At 39.5% G+C, this 21,227-nt stretch overlaps 1 protein-coding gene across 3 annotated transcripts in view; it reads left to right on the forward strand.

Annotated features, from left to right (window-relative positions):
• Window positions 1-560: 560 nt before the first annotated feature.
• The window catches only part of ZNF316 (zinc finger protein 316), a 36,745-nt gene continuing 16,078 nt past the window's right edge, over window positions 561-21,227 (forward strand). Inside the window, exons 1-6 of one of the 3 annotated variants that reach the window (XM_051988172.1) lie at window positions 586-658; window positions 4,479-4,615; window positions 5,677-6,505; window positions 6,790-6,881; window positions 9,425-9,551; window positions 10,623-10,736. In XM_051988172.1, coding sequence (XP_051844132.1) covers window positions 5,704-6,505; window positions 6,790-6,881; window positions 9,425-9,551; window positions 10,623-10,736 — 1,135 coding nt within the window. In that variant the 5' untranslated portion in view covers window positions 586-658; window positions 4,479-4,615; window positions 5,677-5,703. Of the gene's footprint in view, window positions 659-886; window positions 4,616-5,676; window positions 6,506-6,789; window positions 6,882-9,424; window positions 9,552-10,622; window positions 10,737-21,227 lie in introns of those variants that run through there. The other 2 variants (XM_051988159.1, XM_051988166.1) reach the window with 2 other exon arrangements.

Genomic DNA, 21,227 nt, shown 5'->3' on the forward strand with positions numbered 1-21,227 from the left:
CGGCCACAGCTGGCCCGGGTCTCACACAAGGACAATAAACCCCGCGGGAGAGAGAGAGGGAGAGGGCGCCTGCGTGACCGGAAGTGCCCCCCCCATCCAGCCCGAGATCCGAGGGGCGGGGGAGCCCGAAGGGAGGAGAGGCGTGGGGGGCACTAGAGAGGCTCGGCGGGCTGACAGCGCAGGCGCCCCCGCTTGGTTCCCCCTCCCGACTCCCAGCTCCCCACTCCCCCGCCCTTCCCAGGGTGAGGAGAGGGGAGGAGCCGGGATCCGAGGCGGGCACTTCCGGTGCCCACGCGCCGCGCAGCTCCCGCGGCCGTCACTTTGTGTCTGAGCCCGGGCCCCCCCAGGAGCGCCGAGTCTGGGCTCCGGGCCCCGGGCCGTGCTTCCCCTTCCTCTCACACCCCCCTCCCCCCATCCCGTCCCCAGACCAGGCCTCCCCGACCCGGCCGGCTCCAGGCCCCAGGAGTTCGGGGCTTTCCAGTACCAGCCCTCTCGGAGCCCCGGCCCAGCTCTCCGGGCCCGGACCCAGGAATCCTCGTCTCCCAGCCGGACTGGGCGGCCGCCGTCAACCCCAGAGTCCGTCCGGCCGGCTTGAGGGAGGGCGCAGAGCCAGGCCCGGGACCCAGGGGATCGGGGTCGCCCAGCCCCGAGCCCCGGGGTGAGTCCGGCGGGGGCCGCCCGGGTCGGGCCGCGGCGGGGCGGGGCTCTCGGAGGGGAATACTCTCCCTCTCGAGGACTTCGGATGTCCCACGGGGGAGTGGACCCAAGCCCGTGGAGGGGGAGCGGGAGCGGGGAGGCCCCCGGGGAGGCGCCTTTGCTTCTTTCCCTTTCCTTTCCTAGTTGGGGACCAGCCTGGGAGGGTTTGGGGGAGAGGCCTACAGCCGGGCGAGGGGGGAGAGCGAGGTGTGCATGTTGTGTTTGTGTGTGTGTGTGGGACCGGCATGGTGGGAATCAAGGACAAGGGAAGGGGCGCGGGCCAGCTCCAATCCTCCAGTGAGGAGGTTGGCGGGGAGTGAGGGGAGTGAGGGCAAAGCAACCGGGGCCCCGGCAAAGAAGCTGCAGGTGCCCGGGCGCTCGTGGGGTTCGTGTCTAATCGCCTCCTTCCTCTCCCGGGTCTTCGAACGCCCCAAGCCCTCGGGCAGGGGCTTGGAGCTCCCCGTTGCTGTGGCCAGAGAGAGCAAGGACAGAGTGGGCCCTCTCATTTGGGGAGAGCTTTTTCCTTAGGCTGTGTAGGCCCTTTGTGAATCTGTAGGCCAGCTGCCTACCAGGGCTCCCTTTGGTGGAGTGGGAGGAACACTACCGGCTTAGGAATCGGGAGCCACTGGCTCTTAAGAGCCGCCAACTCTCAGGGTCTGATTAACCTTTATCTGGGCTTCCAGTTTCCCGGATCAGTGAAAGGGTTCCACTCGGCGATAATGTTTGTAGTCCTGCCTACCCCACCCGGCACTTGTGAGGATCGGATGCGAAAATGTATTTGGAAAGCACTTGGAACTGTTAAAAACCCTATATAAATACAAAGGATTGATAATTCTAAGAGGATTAGCTCGATTATGCTAACTGTTCAACCAAAAACCCAGTGGAAGAGAATAGAGCAGACCCCACACCTTAAAGCTAGGAGATAGGAAGTGCTAAAGGGCCGGAAAACTGCTGAATTTGAATTCGTGCACTGAAGTCGAAATGGATAGAGAGCTGACTTCGAAATTAAGGAGGTTCAAGGTGTCAGTCCAGACCCTGACACGTACTGGTTGTGTGACCTTGGCCATCCCTCAATGCTCTAGACAGCCGTCTGCCACTGTAAAGTGGAAGAGTGGATGCCAACCTAAATTGGTAGAGACAATCTTCTCACTTAGGAGTATCCTGAACAAATGAAATCACAGGTCCATTCCCTAATTTTTTTCCTGTTAAACAGGTATCAAGCCCAGTGGGGTAGAGAGAAGAGAATAGGATTAAAGGAATGAGAGGAGAATGGACTCAGTAAAGGTTTGGGATTAAGATCTTTTTCATGATTGAGGTAAATGAAAGTACAATTTGTTAGCCATATTCCCTACAGTTACCAAATGAATAAATTTGGGAAGGTAGGTCACCTTGATTGCTTTTGAGATTCTGTAATTAAATTTTTGTCAAAATGCATACTTATGATTTTTCATTCCATAAAGCTTTCCTTGAAGGAGATAGACTATGGAGGAAGGTTTGTGGACTTGGGAATGGTTTTAGGAGTGACTTAGGAAGAGAGTTTGGCATGATGAAAAATGCAATGAATTTAGGGTTTGAGATACCTAAGTTTGAAGCTCAACATTATTATTTAGTAGCCGTTTAATCACAGACAATCATTTAACCTCTTGAGACTTTAGTTTTCTTTTCAGTAAAATGAAAAGGTTAGACAAGATCTATCTTTACATATAGCTCGAGAAAACTGATGTTTATGGAAGTGAAAGTTGCTGCATCTCTGTAATAAGTTATTAGGCTTTACATCCTTGAGATACTGTCAGAGGGAATAACCTTTTAAGAGGTATTGGTAGGTATTGGTAGGATTTACTAGGGCAGTTATTAGGTTTATTATTATTATTCCAGTAGAGAAGAAAGTATTGAAGAATGAAGAACTGTATTTGTTGCATATGATCTCTGGATGCCAGCCGACTGTGGGTCCTTGATGAACACTTTATAGAGAAGGTTAAATTTTTGTTGGTGGCTAGAGACAAAGGGGCGATTCAAGGTCCCAACATTCTTTTTAGGATAGATTTAAAGGAAGTAGGGGAAAATGACTTGCATTCAGATGAAAACTGAGGGCATAAAGAGTCAAAGGCATGAGGATTGGTGAAAACTAGAAAGCTCTGAGTTTACCTATTCCCTGTGTTAAGATAGAGGTTTGGATAGGAAAATGGACCTTTGAGTCTCGGAAATGTGTATCCTAAGGAGATGAACAGGAAAGGTCTGCAGACAAGAAAAAACAAAAACAAAAACTAGAGTCTTCTGCATTGTTTTATTTTTACAGGAATTGCTGTTCACTTCAATTTTATTGAGCACATTATGTCCCCATCACTGTACCCATCAGTATAGAGGCTACAAGAGAAGTATATAGTCCCTGCCCTCAAAGATCTTACTGTTTAGATGGGTACAGGTAACTAGATGAAGCAAGGGAGAGTATAATTAAATGTTAAAGGTGTATATATATTTTCAGACAATAAGTGCTGTAAATAAAGGAGGAAGAGGAGCACCCCAAGATGTTAGGGAAGATTATATGTGTGATCTTGGGCAAGTTATTTAGCCCTCTTGGGCCTATAAAATATAGAATTTATTCATTTATTTATTTAATACTTTTTTATTGACAGAACCCATGCCAGGGTAATTTTTTACAACATTATCCCTTGCACTCACTTCTGTTCCGATTTTTCTCCTCCCCCCCTCAACCCTTTCCCCCAGATAACAAGCAGTCCTATACATGTTAAATAGGTTACAATATATCCTAGATACAATATATGTGTGCAGAACCGAACAGTTCTCTTGTTCCACAAAAATACAGAATTTGATTGAATAATTTCTAGTTTTTTTCCATGTCTAAATCCTATAGTTCTATGTCTTACAGGAAGAAATAGAACTTGTTCTGGGCTTCTCCTAGATAGAGAAGAGTTAGTAGTGACCTCCAGATATCCTATTATTTAGCTCTGGAGAAGCTAATTTGGAGATGGAGTTTTTCAGTCCTTCGGGCTATTCTCTCATAGCTGAGGGGAAAAGGCAGTTGGCAGTAACAACTAAAAAAAAACCTGATTAGAATCAGAATATTTATGTTTTCAATCGGTAGATTCCCTCTATCCATTTAACACTACATAAACCTTGAAAGACAGTCTGGATTATTAGACATTCTTCAAAGAAGTTTGAAAACAGTGATTCTCAAACTTTTTATGACACCCCACTCTGACCCGGAGCTCTCCAAACTTTTTATACAGACTCCAACAGAATCTGGAGCATTAATACTACATGACTTTGACTTTCCATTAGTATCACAATGAAAATAAGAAAAATTGATTTAAGATGATGAATACTAGGTAGGAACTTGAAATGTACATTTTGCATTTAATAATCAAGGAAATTGGAAACCAGCAAATTGATTTGGAGAGGGGAATGGTGTGCTCCAGGTTATAGATAAGAATAGATTGTTATTTGAATTGAAGAAGGAAAAAGAGTTTAAAAAAAAAAGTGGGAGATGGACAAGAGCCGAGGTTGAATATCACTGTAGGGGGGAAACAGAAGAGTGGATGTTTGTTACAGAGATGAAAGAGAATTTTATGAATGTAAAGGAGCCATATCTGCCTTGCTCCAGTCTTTGTTCTCTTTATATCTCTTTTTAACTTGTATTCCTTGGTCTCTAGGACTCTGGATTTCCATAGGATTTGCAGGTATAACCTCTTTGAGGATCTGTTTAGCCTGGGTCCCGTTGCTTTGCCTTACCTAACTTGTTTCTTTTTTCCTTTCCTTCCTAGGATATTGGACCTTTTTCTTCTTTTAGAGTACCTTATCTGATTTCCTTTAGTTTCTGATTTTGAGATGAATGTTTTGGTGCCCCAGTTAACTTTATAACGTTGTACCTCCTCCCTGGAAGTGATACGTCTGTATTAAGGTGAACTCTAGTTTAGGGTTCCTTCTTCCAGGTTGGGATGATAGCTGTGGGATTAAAGGTTAGTTCTGTAATGGATATGAAATTTAGGCTTATATCTGTTTTTGTCTCGACAATCCAAAGATTAATATTTGGAGTCATTCCATTTTAAAACTCCCATATTCTCCTTTGATGTTATTCCTTCTCAGCCACCCTGGCTTATTCATTGGAATTCTGAAGTAGCTACTTAGTGTAGAGTGGAGGCCAAGGCAGGGACACAGCTCTATTTGACTTGGCGTGGTGTCCAGTTTCAACTGGATCTCCCAGCCTGAGGCCCAGGCAAGAAAAGCCCTCCTTTAGGCATGAAGTGGGTGGAGATTGTGTAATCTTTATTAAGAGTTCAAAATGTCCTAGGCTCTGTACAGAAAATATACTTGACAAGACTCTGCCCTCTGGGAGATGACCAAGGCAACATGCCACACACATGTTATCACACTGTGGGTACTGCATAGGGCCAACAGACCCAAGGGAACAGGTTGTACCTAAAGCCTAGAGGAGGAGGCTAGAAGTTTTTTTTGTTTTTTTTTTTTAAATCTTTGGGTGCTAGAGGGAACCTTAAGATTAGAAATCTAAATTGGAACAGAACATTTCAACAAATTAAACTCACATGAACTTTTATTGCATGCTTGCTTTGTGCCCAAATACTGTGCTAGGTACTGAATTATCTGCCAGAAAGGAGGATCAGGAGAGAGGAATTTGGTCCCTGAGGGTGTAATTGATCAGTTCTTATATGTAGGAATAGAGAGGAACTAGATTATCTTTTCCTTTTTGGATTTTTTTTTTTTTTGTATTAATGGTATTCCCCCTCTTTCCCCCCCCCCCCCCCCCCCCCCAGAGAGCTAGACTGACTGGAATTTAAGAGCTTTATTTCTTTGGGCAAAGGGGCTATGTTGGGAGTTTCTGATTGTCCCAATAGTGGTGGCGCAGAGGAAGGCCTAGATGCAGGTATAAAATTGGGTTCATCAGGCATCCAAAGAAATGTGTTGCATACATAATGTCCTGATTGGATAACCTACTTCTTCTAGGCCGAGGCATCGGAGGAGAAACAGAAGATGGCAGCTTTGCATACAGCACCAGACTCCCCAACCTCCCAGCTGGAGAGAATGGAAGTCAGGCCAGAGTGTGAAGCTAATCATGAGGAAAGGGAGGGCAGCTCAGATCTGGTTGAGGACAGCCCAGATGAGGGTGAGGGGAGTCCAGAGCCGATGGAAGAGAGTCCAGAGGAGGGTGAGGGGAGCCCTGAGCCAATTGAGGGCAGCCCAGAGGAGGATGAGAGCAACCCAGAGGACAACGAACACAACTCAGAGCTGATTGATGGAAGTCCAGAGGCAATTGATGACCTCCCAGAGCCAATTGAAGGCAGCCCGGGGCCCATCCTTGGAAGCCCAGAGCCCATGATGGGCAGCCCAGGGCCTATTGATGACATCCCAGAGCCCATTGATAGCATCTCAGAACCCATCATGGGCAGCCCAGAGCCTATCGATAGCATCCAAGAACCTATCATGGGCAGCCCAGAACCTGTTGATAGCATTCCAGAGCCCATCATGGGTAGCCCAGAAATAATTGAGGGCAGTCCAGAACCCAACATGGGCAGCCCAGAGGTGATCGAGGGCAGTCCAGAGCCCATTGAAGGTAGCCCAGAGCCCATAATGGGCAGCCCAGAGGTAATCGAGGGCAGCCCAGAACCCATCGAGGGTAGTCCAGAGGTGATCCAGGGCAGCCCAGAACCCATCGAGAGTAGTCCAGAGGTGATCCAGGGCAGCCCAGAGGTGATCCAGGGCAGCCCAGAGCCAGAACCACAAGAACCATTGAACCATGACTCTAAAATGGAGTCCCCAGTTCTTCAGGAGAAGGGTAAGGAGAAACCTTCCATATGATTATGATGAAGGGGAATCAGATAACTGGAGAGATCAAGAGCACAGAGTAGGGGGAAGGGGAATGAAGCAAGAGACATTGGAATCAATGAAGTGATAAGTTCTAAACTCTGTAAGAACAGAATAAATAGGATTGGCCAGGCTGAATATGGGGTTGTAATGGTCTTTCCTAGTTTTAACTTTCTTAACTGTGGGGCTGGTGGTAGAAGGTGAAGGGGGAGGCATGAGCCTGGAGGAGTGATGAAAACACACTTTCTTCCACAGCTGTGTCAGTTTCCTGGGTTCCAGCTATTTTAAAGAAAGAGATCATTGCTGATGATGAGACAGCAACTGACTTCCTAACTACTGAGTCTCAGGTGAGCTTTGTTCTCTGAGATTCTTCTTTTAGTAGCTCTGTGACTTTGGGCAAGTCCTTTAGATCTCTGTGATCTTATTTCTCTTGTCTGTCAAATGGAGCTAATATTTAAAAACTCATCTCACAATATATATTTTTTTTAGGATCAAATGACATTACAGAAACATGAGTTGGAAAGGAACTGAGGGATCTTCTAGTCTATCACATATAAGATTTCCAGCATTGGAGAATCTACTGTTTCCCAAGAAAGCCTGTTCCTTTTTGGGAAAACTAGGATCCCCAAGAAGTCTTACTTCCTATCAAGCTTAAATCTGCATTTTTTTGCAGCTATAACCATTTCTCCTACTTCTGCCCTCTGAATTGAATCTTATTTCTATGTGACAGTCCTTAATATCTCTCCCTTTGAAGTTTTCCTTTCTCTGTGCTTAACAATCCCAGTCTCATTAACCTGGTCTTCATGAACTTGTCTTGATTGTCTTCCTTTGGAGGTTCTTCAGCTTTTCGGCGTCCTTCTAAAATGTAGCCTCTATAACTGAACATGATACTTAAGATATTGTTTGGGCAGCACACTGAGTACAGTTGGACTATTACTCCTTAGTTCTGGACCTAATGCCTCTTTATGCAGATTGTGTTATTTTCTAAGCTGCTGTGATCACACAGATGACATGTTCAGACAAATTTCTGATAGCATCTCCCCCCTCTTTTTGCTCATGAAGTTGTTTTTGAACCCAAGTATAAGACAACATTTATCCTTGTTAAATTGGATCTTGGATTTCTGCCCAGTGTAAGAGCATTTCAAGCGTTTTCTTGTTTCTGACTTTTACACCCAATATGTGGGTTGTCCCTCTTAGTTTTTTGTCAACTGTCAATTTGATATAAATGCCACCTGTGTCTTCTACTCATTGAGAAAATGTTTAATGGCACAAGGTATTTTGTAATACCAAAAGGACTATACAGAGTGTTCCTAAAGTTTGTAAGGAGTTTAAAACATTAGCTTCACTTCAATAGGACATAAAAACAATGTGTAAAATGCAATAGAGATAATTTATTCATTTTTTTAATGAAAAAGAAGTGAATTTTATTATTTTGTATTTTTCCAGATAACCCTAGTAGGTTAGATGGCTTCAATAGAAGAAAAAAAAAGATTCTGTTCTTTAGTATCAAAAAAGTTGTAATTACGAACTTATGTTAAAACGAAAGTATGGAAGAAACCTTGCTTTTAGAATGAACTTCATGATAGAATAATGTGACCAGTGCTGTAACACAATTTGAGCATTTGTTTGTGAAACTAGATGTAATGGGGAGACTGCAGTTCTAGAACATAATCTGCTGGTCTGAATAGGGTTTGTAGAATAACCACAGAATGTAGGCTACATAGAAAACTATAATGTGTGTTATATATATACTGAAGGTAAACATGTTGAAACTAAACTATTTTAAGATTAAATGTGCTAAATCTAGAATTAATTACCTTGGCATATTTAATAGATTTTTTTTATCTCCTATAGAATTTAATTTACTAACATTTTTAACTGCACTTGGACTTTAAGGACATCCTGTTTAAGATACCAGTTATTATTATTTAATGCACTTTCTTGGTAACCCTTCTGTCTAATCTGGATTAGATGCTGTTCCTCTTAGAAGCAGAGTTAAAAATTTTTACTTTCTGGAGATCATTGCCTGTCAGTTATTTAGCCAGTAAATTTCCCTTCTGGAATTTTATGCTCAGCTTTTTCAAATGTAGAAGATTGAGCCTGTCCCAGGAATTTTGGTTTCCTCAATATTAAATTCACCTCTGATTACTTCAATGCTTCAAAGCCCTCTGCTTGCTAAGATTTGGGTGTTCCTCCCACTGGTACAGATTCTAACTTTTTTTTTTTTTTTTTTTTTTTTTTTTTTTTTTTTTTTTTTTTTTTGTGAGTTGGTCTGGCCAAAAAAAATGAAGAAAAAAATCTATTACCTAACCCCCAAACTATTGATGATGAACCTTTCTCAAATTGGCTAGTCTGATCCTTTACTACCAGTCTGTCATCAAGCTTGTATCTGGAAATTTTGTGGTTTGATGGGATATACCAGAACTTGTGGTCTGTTGTCTCAGTATTTCAGAAACCAGAGTTTTTTCTCCACCATGATTTTTTACAGAAACGTTTTAATGGAAGCTACCAAGCTGTTTCTTTCCCCTAGATTTGGGCTTCTTTTGCTTCATATACTTTTCATGCCATCTTTCAATATAAGAGCTTTTCCCTGATTCAGAAAACTAAAATTTAGACTTATATGTGGATTTTTCTTACATCTCATTCACCTCTCTTTCCTCCCATCTCTCCTAAAATATTCATATATATTATTATACAGTTTAATTAACATCTATTAAGTTATACTATCTGAAGGTTAACTTTTGTGTGACCCAGACTCAAAGAACGGATTGTTTTCTCCACTTTATCTTTCAGTATGGTTTTCAGTTGTCACTGTTCGCTTATTTCTTTACTCTTCCTCCTCATTTGAGGCAAAATGGAGATGTATTTATTACTCTTTTTTTTTTCTAAGGGACTGGTGACATTTGAAGATGTAGCTGTGTATTTCTCTTTGGAGGAGTGGGGAAGGCTAAATGAAGCTCAAAAGGATCTTTACAAGGAAGTCATGCAGGAGAACTATGGGATTTTGGTGTCTCTGGGTAAGTGCTGGTTTTCCCAGCATCTAAGTAACAGTGAGCACAGGAATAAACTCACACACTTCCTTGGGAAATCCAACTGTGATATTCTTTCTGAAACATTGTCATTCTTTAGAACCGGTGGTCTCTGACAGATTGGGAAAAGTGCTAGACTCAATTCACACTTCCCAGAACAAAGCAGCACTCCTGGAGTAGCTCTTGAATTATAAGCTTAGAGAATGCACAGAATAGCATGTACATTGTACTCTCAAAGCCTCTTTTAGGATATATACAGTTTTAGATATGGCCATTGTATAGATTAATTTTGATTGTGTTAAACTTTTATTCCCTGTTCCTTTGTGTTTTAATTAGGAGGAGGAAAGGGAAGTTAATGGAAAATGAAGTTAATTTAAAATATATGATGATGATAATGTTTTAAAGGGCCATTGTAATATTTTAAATTTACATAAGGAAAATTCAGTTATTCAGTTAGTATTATAACAAGCAAAACTACTTTGAAGTGAAAGTAGAATTATATATTTAAAGCAAGTGGTAATCAAATAAAATTCATTTGCAGTCCTATTTTGGGAGGGGATGTTTTGATTTATATATGAAAGTTTTCTTTATGTTTAAACTTAAACAATAAATAAATAATTATAATTTAGCTTTTAAAAGCAGTCTCTGTTAGCCCAAGAAGCCCAAAGTATGTGTTAGGTTACATACATCTCTCAGTCCTACTTGGAATCTGTAGGCTACAGATTTTACCTATACATCCAGTGGTGTGAGGAGTCAATTGGAGTTGGAGAGATGAGAGCACTCAAACAAAAGCCACATTAAAATAGTGGTTATGGGAAAGGTGTGGTTAATAGAGTTGGGGGAAAATTAAAGGAAGGTTCCAAAAGAAAACTGAATGTGAAAGAAGTTATAAATATTTGAGATGGGCTGAATTAAGGAAATAACTTTGCTAGCAGAAGGCATCAGTGTCCTCCTTGGAGTATGGGGTAGAGGCTGTTGAGATAATATCATTTTCATTGATAATGAACAATCTGCTGTTCACCCTCTTTCTTTTCTTTTTATTTTCATCCTTTTTGATAGGTTATCCAATTCCTAAACCTGATGTAATCTCTCGAATGGAACGTGGGGAAGAGTTGTGGGTCCCAGACAGTCCTGGTCCTGAGGAAGGAGATATTTTAACTGGTGTTTACACAGGTGAGAAACATGAGAATCAGGGATTAGAGGAAAGCAAAGGAGTGAGAATTCCACAAGTGTTTTCTTTTCTACTGTTTTGCCCTCACCCTAGTCCTATAATGATCTTTAAAGCTCACTTTAATTTTCTAGTTTTGTGTTGATGTTGATTGCTAACAGTTCCAAGATAGTTGTGCAATGAGGAGTAAAAAAAAAAAAAAGCTGCTTAATATGGTTTCCTTTTTAAACTGGAAATTTTTTGGTCCCTGTGGCTAGCTAGTCCAACTCTCAACATCACAGCATGATTTTGAAAAATTAATTTTACTGACTATGCTGGTACTTTGTATTCTTTGGGGTTTGGGATGGGTGTGTTCAGGCTGAGACTGAATCTCAATGCTTGGTGGAAATATTTTCTGGCTAAAGACATTACTAGGCTAAGAATCCATGGGTTATATCAAATAGCTCACTGAAGTCATAGTGGATGAGAGAGAAGTCCCCTTTCAGCATCTTAAGAAGTAACTTTTTCTTCTATGAAAGTGTATGTTAAAGGTGTTTTCTAAGCCATTCACAGTTTTTAAGAATACTGCCTTCTCAAGGGTGGTATAAGTCTATGCCAGACTTTTCTTATGGTCTCATGTGTGGTTCTTTTCTTCTTTTGGTGGAGAACCAGCATGCCACAAAGCTGAAAGATCTAATGTGTGGTTCCATTGTTCCTATCAGCTTACTCTGTATCCTGCATTTGGGCCCCTTTGACATCATAGCCTTTCATTGTTCCTAAAACTACCTTTCTTTTGTGAGTCATGTTGCATATTAAGTTATATGAGTGGTAAGGTTTGATATTTAAATCAAAATTAGAGAAATGATATTAGAAAATAAATACCAATATTTCTTTTTTTTTTTTTTAAACAATTTACCAATACTTCTGGTCTGGGTTCCCTTCAGTTTGGAAAACTAATTGGATTTGAAAGAATAGGAAGAAGAAATAGAGGTTAAAAAGGAAGGTATATGAGGCTAAAAGTTAAGGCACAGGGATTAAGTTTAGGACTAGGACTGACTGGACCTAATCAAGGCATGAAGATTATTGCAACTTTGTTGATGTTTCCTGTCACCTTCCTGCTCTTAAAAATGATTTGTAAAGTGCTTGATATTTTTCAAAGCACTTTAATATAAATTACCTTGTTTAAATTTTACAAAAATCTATTAGGCAGGAAAGATAGAGATTTTCTCTGTTTTATTTATGGAAAAAGCCCTCAGGTCTAGAGTAGTTATGACTCATTCAATATCACATAAATGGTAAGAACAGTGTCTGGATTGGAGCCTAATTTTCTTATTATCCAGCCCAGATTTCTTCCTAACACACTTCAAAATATTATTCTTATGTGTTCATCATTTCTGTTCAACTTCCCAAACTGGGAACTCCGAAGGATTAGGTATATATGAAATATGTCACACCCATTTCCAAGAACAATTTCAAACAATGTTGTAACACTTAGAATGTATCTCAGGGGTTGCATGGATATCTTATGGTGAGCCATGCTTTTCCTAAGCCTTGCTTTAGTTGTTGGGACCAAAGTTCTTTCTCTTGACTTTCATGTACCCCTGACTTCAGAAACAGGTATTATGGAAATTACTAATCTGTTTTTTTCCTCATAAACCAATTGGATTAAGATCATGTGCCACCCTGTGACCAAGGACAATTGGGTCTGGCTGTACCTGACCTCTTGCTACCTTAGTTGGGCTGGCTGTCAGCCCTTACTACTTACCTCTGTCATTCATCTTCCTCTGATTGGTCATCTTAGTCCCAGGAGACAGGGGAGATTTTGGGGAGACCATGATTCTTTATGCTATAGCACAAAATTAGAAGGGTACCATGGAATTCAGAATGATGACAGTAATTCTCTTATAGGATTCATTATTTCATCAAAAGCAGTAGTCTTCTTTTGTACCATGTGTCTTTGGCCAGCTTAGGATCTCATGTACTTTTATATCAGTTGGGACTGACTTAGAGGTACAGAGGGCCCAGTGACAGTGAAAAGTGCCACTGCTGCTCTGGGGCCTTGTGGCTATGCCTGACCAAGGAGTCTGAAGCTCTGTACTATGTTGCAGAGAGGGAAGAAGGGATAACTTTCCATCAAAGAAAGATGAAGTTCAAAGGGCTAATGAAATGTTCCTTACCTACTTCACATGAGAAAATGTTCTAAAACAAAAAGCCCTAAAATCCAAATAGGAAGCTACAATGAGAGCATTAGCTCTAGAATACAAAAAGTTGGTAAATTCAGGGACTCCTAGAACAGTCAATATCAGCTTATTTCCTTAGTATCTCTAGACACACAAAAATGGTCTTTGCTATTTTGGAAAACTCTAATCTCATCTTTCACAATATTCTCTCTCTTGCTTTTGCTCTGGCTCTCGCTCTCGCTCTGGCTCTCATTCTCGCTCTCATTTTCGCTTTATCTCTCGATCTTTCTCCCTGTCCCTCCCCTTTCTATTTGTTTATCATCTATCTATTTATTTATTACCATTCCACAGTTTCCCGCTGATTTATTCTTGAGAGTTGGGAAAACTAAGACTGGTTAAAAATAAAACAGAATCAAGAGCTCTTCTATCACTAGATCCTCAATTTCTGTTGTTTTATGTTAAAAAGAACCAGGTATTCTTTCCTGGTTCTGTCAAAGAAAGAACCATTTTAATGCAGATCCATGGGACTGATAAGGAAGAGTAAGGAAGGATTAGAAAAGAGAAGAGGAGAGAGATGCTATGTTAGAAAACAGTCTGAATCAAACATTCTTGGCTCATTTCCTAGCATATAGAGCCTAGAGCTTGAGGCTAGAGAGGAAGGTCCAAGTAATTTAGGGTTTGAAAAGGAAGAAGGTATGTTATAGCTTGGGGGTTTTGTGTATATCGAACCACATGCTCTTACTCATGACTTTTCTGTACTCCAGAAGAGAATTTTAATCTCTCTGCCATCTAAAGAGTTGAAGGAGGCCTCGGGACATCTAGTCTAGTCCTCTCACTGGAATTGTCTTTGTGGCATTCCCAATAAGTGGTCATTCATCCTTCACTTGAAGGTTGTTTGAAATGATCCTGATTTTGTTGAATAGTTAAAATGAAAGTAGCCCCTTTGAGATGCTGTTGCTGTTTCTTTTCTTAGCCTCTTGGCTGTGTACATCTCCTAGCTATAAATGAGACCAGGATACATTTTTCTAGGCAGTCTTATTCATGGGTTGCTCTTTTCTGGAAAACAGTGGGGAAATTTTCTTTTGTTCAACAGGGAATTCCCATTTTTCTTATTATATTGTCTCCTGATAACTTTTCCCCCTTTAAAAAAAAAAAAAAAACTCCCTAGATAGGAGGGAGATCTCTGGAAGTTTTTTTTTTTTTTTTAATAAAACACAAAAATGTATGAACTTAGAAAATATTTCCCAACATTTCCAGCATTTCATTATGATTGGACAATTGCACAATTGACAGCAAGTGCAGCACTAGACAGTAACATTTTCATTTTTAATCATATTTCACTGACTTACTGCCTGTTTTTTTTTTTTCTGGGGCCTGGGCTTGTGGTTTCTTGCCAGAATTAAAGGGACTGAAACTAAGGGGGGGGGGCGGAACCTTGAAACATTGAGGTTAAATGAAGTGCCTAGGGTCATACAATGAGTCAGTGGCAGAGTCAGGATTTGAATTGCATTGTTTTGACTGAGTAGCTGAGTCATCCATCTGTGGTGACTGACTTGGGTTGGGAACTAGCCCAAAATAAAAATAACATTGTATGTGGCATTTACAGTTTACAGGGCACTTTCGAATTCATTAACTCCTAGGTTCTTCACAGCAGGGAGTAGATTGGTCAGGTCCTATCATCTCCTTTTGTCAGGAAAGAAAACTAATCCTGGGATGTAGTAATTTGTCCAGAATGACTCCAATAATAACTAGCAAAGCTGGAACAATCTGGATTTTTTTACTCCTGATTTAGTGAACAAAGGGTCTCTATTACATATTGCCAAATCAGAATATAACTACTATATCAATTTTTTATATTAGCAAGAAAATTCTAAAGAATGAAATTGAGAGTTGGGAATAAAGAAAGTTCTTAAAATTGATAGTGTCTCAGAAACTTGGCAGCAAGGTTACACAGTACATACCTAGAGTGCTAGTTCTAGAGTCAGGAAGACCTCAGTTCAAATGTGGCCTCAGATGCCTACTACCTGTGTGACTTTGTGTAAGTCACTTAACCCCTGCCTCTATTTCCTCCACTATAAAGTGGGGATAATAATAGTATCTTTCCCATGGGGATTGTAAGGATCAAATTAGCTGTTTGTTAAGTATTTAGTGCCTGATACATAATAGTCAACAGACACTCAGTAAATATCTATTAAGCACCTACTTTATGCCAGGCACTGAGCTAAGCAGTAGGAATGCAGAAAATAATGAAGAAGATAGTTTAATAAGTTATATAAATATATAAATTATATAATCACCTTATGGCCAGTGATGAGACTCTTCAGTTCCAGCTAGACTAGTCTTCAGATTCATTGTCTGCTTGTCTCAACTGCCTGTTAACTCAGTACTTTCATTCTTTTTAGCTTGATAAGAATTACTAGAGCTTGTGCTCTGATTGTATCACTTTTGAGAGTCCAGGATGACCTCTGTGTCATAATGGTGCAGCGGAAGAGGAAAATGGAGAAGTTAAATCAAGCCATAAAAATATATGAAGTTAATGTAAAAAGGACATGGCAGCAGTGAGCCAATTTTTAAAAATTTTTAATTTAAATTTTTGAGCCAGTGGTTCTAGAAAGAGAGGGAAAATCAGAGAAGTTAATAAGCTTAATTTAAATAAGAATTTGGAGTATAAAGGGGTTATTCCATTTGTCAGTCAGAGTTAAATATTTTTGGATCGAATATTGATGACCATAACTTGAAAAGAGTTAAATCTACCAAGACCTGCAATATCAAGTATTCATGGGAAATAGAACCCAATCTTTAGTGAGGGTAGGTACCTTGTAGCTCCTGATCCCACTTCAGAGTAATTTTAGGAACAGGAATAATTTGTAAGCTCATCTGGCTGTGTTTCTGTTTAACCTTAGATTAGAGGCCCCATTGTACTTACTCCTCAGACTATCTATTCCCTCTCCTTCATCTCTTTAGTGAAAAAGGCATTCCTGTGGAGATTATTGACATAGTGTGGAGGAATTGAGATCGTAGCTCTTTTTTGATTTGCCTTTGAGAAGAACTAAAGGGCAAAAAGAATGGTTTCCCCTTTTCTTGAATAAATTCAGTTCATGGTTTTCCTGAACTAAAATTGGTTGCATGTTCATTCGTGTCATAAAGTGGCCCTTGACCATCCAGTATTAGTTGGTTAATATGAACTTTGCCTTGCCCTAGCTATTGGCTTTTCATGAGAATCATGTTGTAATTTACTGTTAACTTGTAGCAGAAGGCCTTACTATTAACATAACAGTCAGTAATAATGCTTCTGGATTCCTCAAAACCTTGTCTCCATGGAGTAAGACGATACGGTTGAAGTTTAGTGCATCCCAAACTCTGAGCAATTTTATATTCAGAATTTGGAATCAGAAATTATTTACTTATATGTAGCACTTTTAAGATTTACAACATACTTGCCTCATGACAGTCTTATGAGGTAGATATAACAAATATTTTCTTCTTCTTGCAGATAAATAAACTGAGGTGCAGACCATTATTTAATTTATCTAGCATTTACATAGTGCTTTAAGGTTATTTGTGTTTAATTGTATTTGCTCTCTCCTTTGAGGTAGAGGCTATTCCTATTATACTGATAAGTAAACTGAAGCACAGAAAATTTGACTTGCCCAAGTTCACACATTTAGCATGTGTCTAAAGCAGGATTTGAATTTAAGTATTCCTAACTCTTTGTCTTAATACCCATGATCACATAGAAAATGGCAGAGTTGGAACATGTTTTCCAAATCCAATATTCTTTTTGTTATGCCATGCAACTTTTATATGATCCATTTATTTAACCACAAAACTTTCAGGTGCTCCACACACTGCTTGGAAATTTATTTAGGAAGTTCTAGGTACTTCCTTTCTCATTTTTTGTAGTTCAATCTCTTAGTCATGTAGGATCAAAATAGCTTTTAGCTGGGAGAGATCTTAGAAATAATCTAATCCAAGCCTTTCATTTTATAACCGAAGAAACGCAGGTTTACTGCAATCAGGTGACTTAAAATCATTTATCTATTGAGTAGAATTGCAGAGGCAGAATTTGAACCTAGGTCCTCTGTTTTTAATACTTTCCAATACTTTCCTACTGTACCACATTATTATTTCCATTTTAACTTCAGTTGTTAGTGTATTTTCCCCATCATCCAGACTGTCTTCTATTCTTCAAAAGTATTCCTCTGACAATAATTAATAAAAATTCAAAATTACAAAGTGAATTCTTCTAATCAGAGGATCCTTGTGACCCTGATGGGTTCATAGGACTTCCTTTGAGTAACCTAGCTAACCAATTTTTTCCCCCTGAAAGCCGAAGGGGAATTTAGTATCAATTAATAGCATGATAATTTCTGCATCTAAAACCAGAGAAATCTTGGAAAATGGGGTATTCATCTCTCTGAATTCCATCTTTTCAGAGAGAGATTATTCAAATGCATACTTGGTTTCTAAAGAATAATGTGCCAACAGCCAGAAATCTAGATCTTTGCTCTCACTTTGCATCCCCATTTTACAGAAGAGGATACTGAAATGACATGTTCATATCATCAAGTGAAAAATAAGAACAAGTTCACGTGGGAAGGGGAAGGGAATATACATTTATTAAATGCCTTTTGTGTGCTGGGTACTGTGCTAAGTTCTTTACAATTTTTATATCCTTTGGGCTATCTAGGTAGTCCAGTGGATAGCGCATTAGCCCTGAAGTCAGGAGGACCCGAGTTCAAATCTGGTCTCAGATATTTAACACTTCCTTGTTGTGTGACTCTGGGCAAGTCACTTATCCCTAATTGCCTCAGCATAAAAAAAAATTATTATATCCTTTGACACTCATAACAACCTTGGGAGGTTGGTACTGTTATTACGCCCATTTTACATTTAAGGAAATGGAGACAGACTTAGGTAAAGTGAGTTTTCCCAGTCATACAAAGCTAGTCAGTGTCTGAGGCTGAATTTGACCTCAAATCCTGTTGACGCCAGGCCTAGTATTCTTGCTGTTGCTCATCCAGCTCTTCCCAAAAGTAATACAAGGTATAATACCTTACAACTCCTTTGTGTTTTAAGGTTTGTAAAGGACTTTTATCTTGACAGCTTTGTAAAAGAGTATCAGATAATGATCCCTCTTAAACTGGGAGAAGATGAGTATTCTTCATAGCCCTTGAAGGTTTATAAAGCACTTGCCTCACAATCTTTGACTGAGAAAGTGTTGTATGTTTTATCCTTAGGTCCCAGAGGTTTAGTGAATTGACCTAATTAGTGTCAATCCAGGATCTGAACTCAGGTTTCCTAATTCTATGTCCAGAGTTCTTTCTGTTCCACCATAGAATGTTTTTTAAAGGGTATGCTTTTTGCAAATGTAATTACTATTCTGGGAAAGAAATTATTTTTGTTGTTGGACCTGGAAGGGACATGACCTTTCATATACTCTTTCACCTAGAATACAGGTAATGATTGGTTTCCAGGCAGTCCTAAACTGTCCCCTACCTTTATTCATTAATTCTCTAGATAGACAATTGAATCCTAAAAAGCAAATCAAAAAACAGGGATCGTTGTGCTTATTTCCCATTCTTAGTCATTTCCTAAATTTGTTTTTTCCTGAATTTTAGCCATGTCCAGCCTTTTTGGTTCTAGGAATGGAATTTTGTGACCGAGATATAGTCAAGGGAAAAGAAGCTTCTTCTAGTCCCTCATAATCTATACTTTAGCTAACCAAGTAAAATTTTAATCTCTGAGCCCAGGACTGTATTTAATGACTTTAACGGAATTTGGCTGAGTCTTATATAAGGCATTCACATTTTATGTGCTTTGGTCTCCACTTTATCAACCATTGATTAAATACCTTCATTAGAACATGTTAGTCTCAAGCAACTTATTTTTTGAAAGAGAATTTTATTTTCAATTATGGCTTTTATATTTACCTCTCCCTTCTTCACCCACTGAGAAAGCAAGAAAAACAAAAGTCATTACACATGTATATGGTCATGTAAAACAAATTAGTCGTATCCAAAGTAAGATAAAATATGCTTGAATGAGCTTGGAGTCCACCAGCTTTCTATCTAGTTATGAATAGCATGTTTGATCATGAGTCCTCTGAAAATGTGATCATTTATTTACCAAGCTTTTCAGAAATGATCATTTTTAAAGTATTGTTTCTGTAAAAATTATTCTCTTGATTTTACTTAATTCACTTTGCATCAGGTCATATAAGTTTTCCCAAGTTCTTAATCAATTCTTACAACACAAATATATTCATATACTGTAACTTGTACTACTGCAAAAAGCAGCTGCTGTAAATATTTTTGTATGCACAGGCTTGTTTTCTTTCTTTGATCTCTTTGCAATATAGATCTAGAAGTGGCAGTATCACTAGAGCAAAGGCTAAGCACACTCTAATAGCTTTTTGAGCACAGTTCTATGTTGCTTTCCAGAATGGTCTGTCAAGTTCACACTACTACAACAGTGTATTAAAGTATCTGTTTTACCATAGTCCCTCCAGCATTTGTCATTTTATTTTTTTTGGCAACTTAAGCCAATCCAGTTGATATGAAATGGTACCTCAGGGTTATTTTAATTGAAATTTCTCTAATTATTAGTGATTGAGAGAATTTTCTCATATGGCTATTCTTAGCTCTGATTTCTTCCTCTGAAAACTACCTATTCATATCCTTTGACCAAATCAATTGGGGGATGGCTTTTATTAAAAAATGCCTCATTTCTCATTAGAAATGTAGTCTCAAGTGATTTTAAATAGTTCTGGAAATAATTCCAAGAAATACCTCATGTATATTTTTCAACATCAGGACAGCCTTTCTTTGGGTGTCTTTTTACTCAGAGAACAGACAGGTTACCATTGGACCCAGGGATACCTGTTTCATCCATCAGTAGAATGCACTCTGTATTCAGAGACCAATAAAATCAGACAGTAAAAGGGGCTATTGGAATCTTTTGGATTCTATTGGTTGTATCATTTAATTAGAGTTGTTTTTCAATCTTTTTTTTCCCTTCAGTCATGTCTGACTCATTTGGGGTTTTCTTGGCAGAGATTCTGAACTGTTTTGCCATTGCCTTCTCCAACTCATTTTGCAGATGAGAAAACTAAGGTAGACAGGGGTCAGTGACTTGCTCAGGATCACATAATTATTAAGTGTCTGAGGCTGGACTTGAACTTATGAAGATGAGTCTTCCTGACTCCAGGTTCAGTGCCCTGTGCACTGTGGTACCCCTGTCCACTGTCCTTTAGTTAGACACCTTTTATCTGTTTGTGGATCATTAAGCTATAACTCTGGGAGAAAAGTTTTGAGAATGGGAGTGGGAAAGCAGGACTGAGTCGGGAGGACAAGCGGTGAGAGAAGCTTCTTTCTTTGAACAAGCACCAATTGTGTGCTTGGCAAGACATTTAACTTTTCTTGACCTTAGTTTCCTCACTTACAGCTTTGGATCTATGGTCTCATTATCCAGACTTTTATTTAGCATCCTTTACACAGAAAGCACTCTGCTAGGGAGATATTAAAAGGTCAGTCATCCTTGAGTTGCCATCAAAAAGCTTAAAAGTTCAATGGGAGATAAGACATGTACATAAATAACTAAAATATAAGATAAAATTAGTACTGAGTTATATAATTCTAAGCAGAAGGTTTAGAGAGGCCCAGTGTCTAATACTGACTGTTCTCAAGCAGTGTTTTCACTTTGATGGATTTTTTTTTTTAGTACTTCATACATCTCTAAATATGGTATTAGCAGAATTCCAGAGGCAAAGTGCAGGTGGCCTTAGAGCCCATTTGTGGTTCAGGTCCTTGGCATAGAATAGATAGGTGCTTCATCAGTGCTAGGTAAATTAGATTAATTGACCACTATTCTTAGTATATCCCAAAGGAACATCTGGCCCTCATATTTAACAAAAATAGGAGCTTAGTTATAGAGACCTCTGCTGCTCCCCAGGAGTTTACCTTTCAGAAGATTTCATATCCTAGGGGGGAGATAGTTTCTCTGTTTTTATTTTTATGAGGGGAGAGAGAAGACTGTAGGATGTGACCACTATCATAAATCTTTTGAGTGGCTATCATATGAAGAAAATGGACCTTTTGTGCACAGCTCTAGAATATTAGCCTAGGACAATTCACTAGGTAGAAGTTACAAGAAATCAGTTTCAACTCGAGTAGAAGATCAATTTGTAAAAATAAAAGTAGCGTCAAAAAAGGAATGTCCTGCTTCATTAAAGAGAGAATTCCCTGTCACTGGAGAGCTTTGTTAGGGAACTAATTATCGATCAGGTGGGTGAAAGGACTTGCAAAGTAACTTTCATTCTCTCCAGTGACATACACC

The sequence above is a fragment of the Antechinus flavipes genome, chromosome 1, assembly GCF_016432865.1.
Source record: "Antechinus flavipes isolate AdamAnt ecotype Samford, QLD, Australia chromosome 1, AdamAnt_v2, whole genome shotgun sequence".
Taxonomy (NCBI): Eukaryota; Metazoa; Chordata; class Mammalia; order Dasyuromorphia; family Dasyuridae; genus Antechinus; species Antechinus flavipes.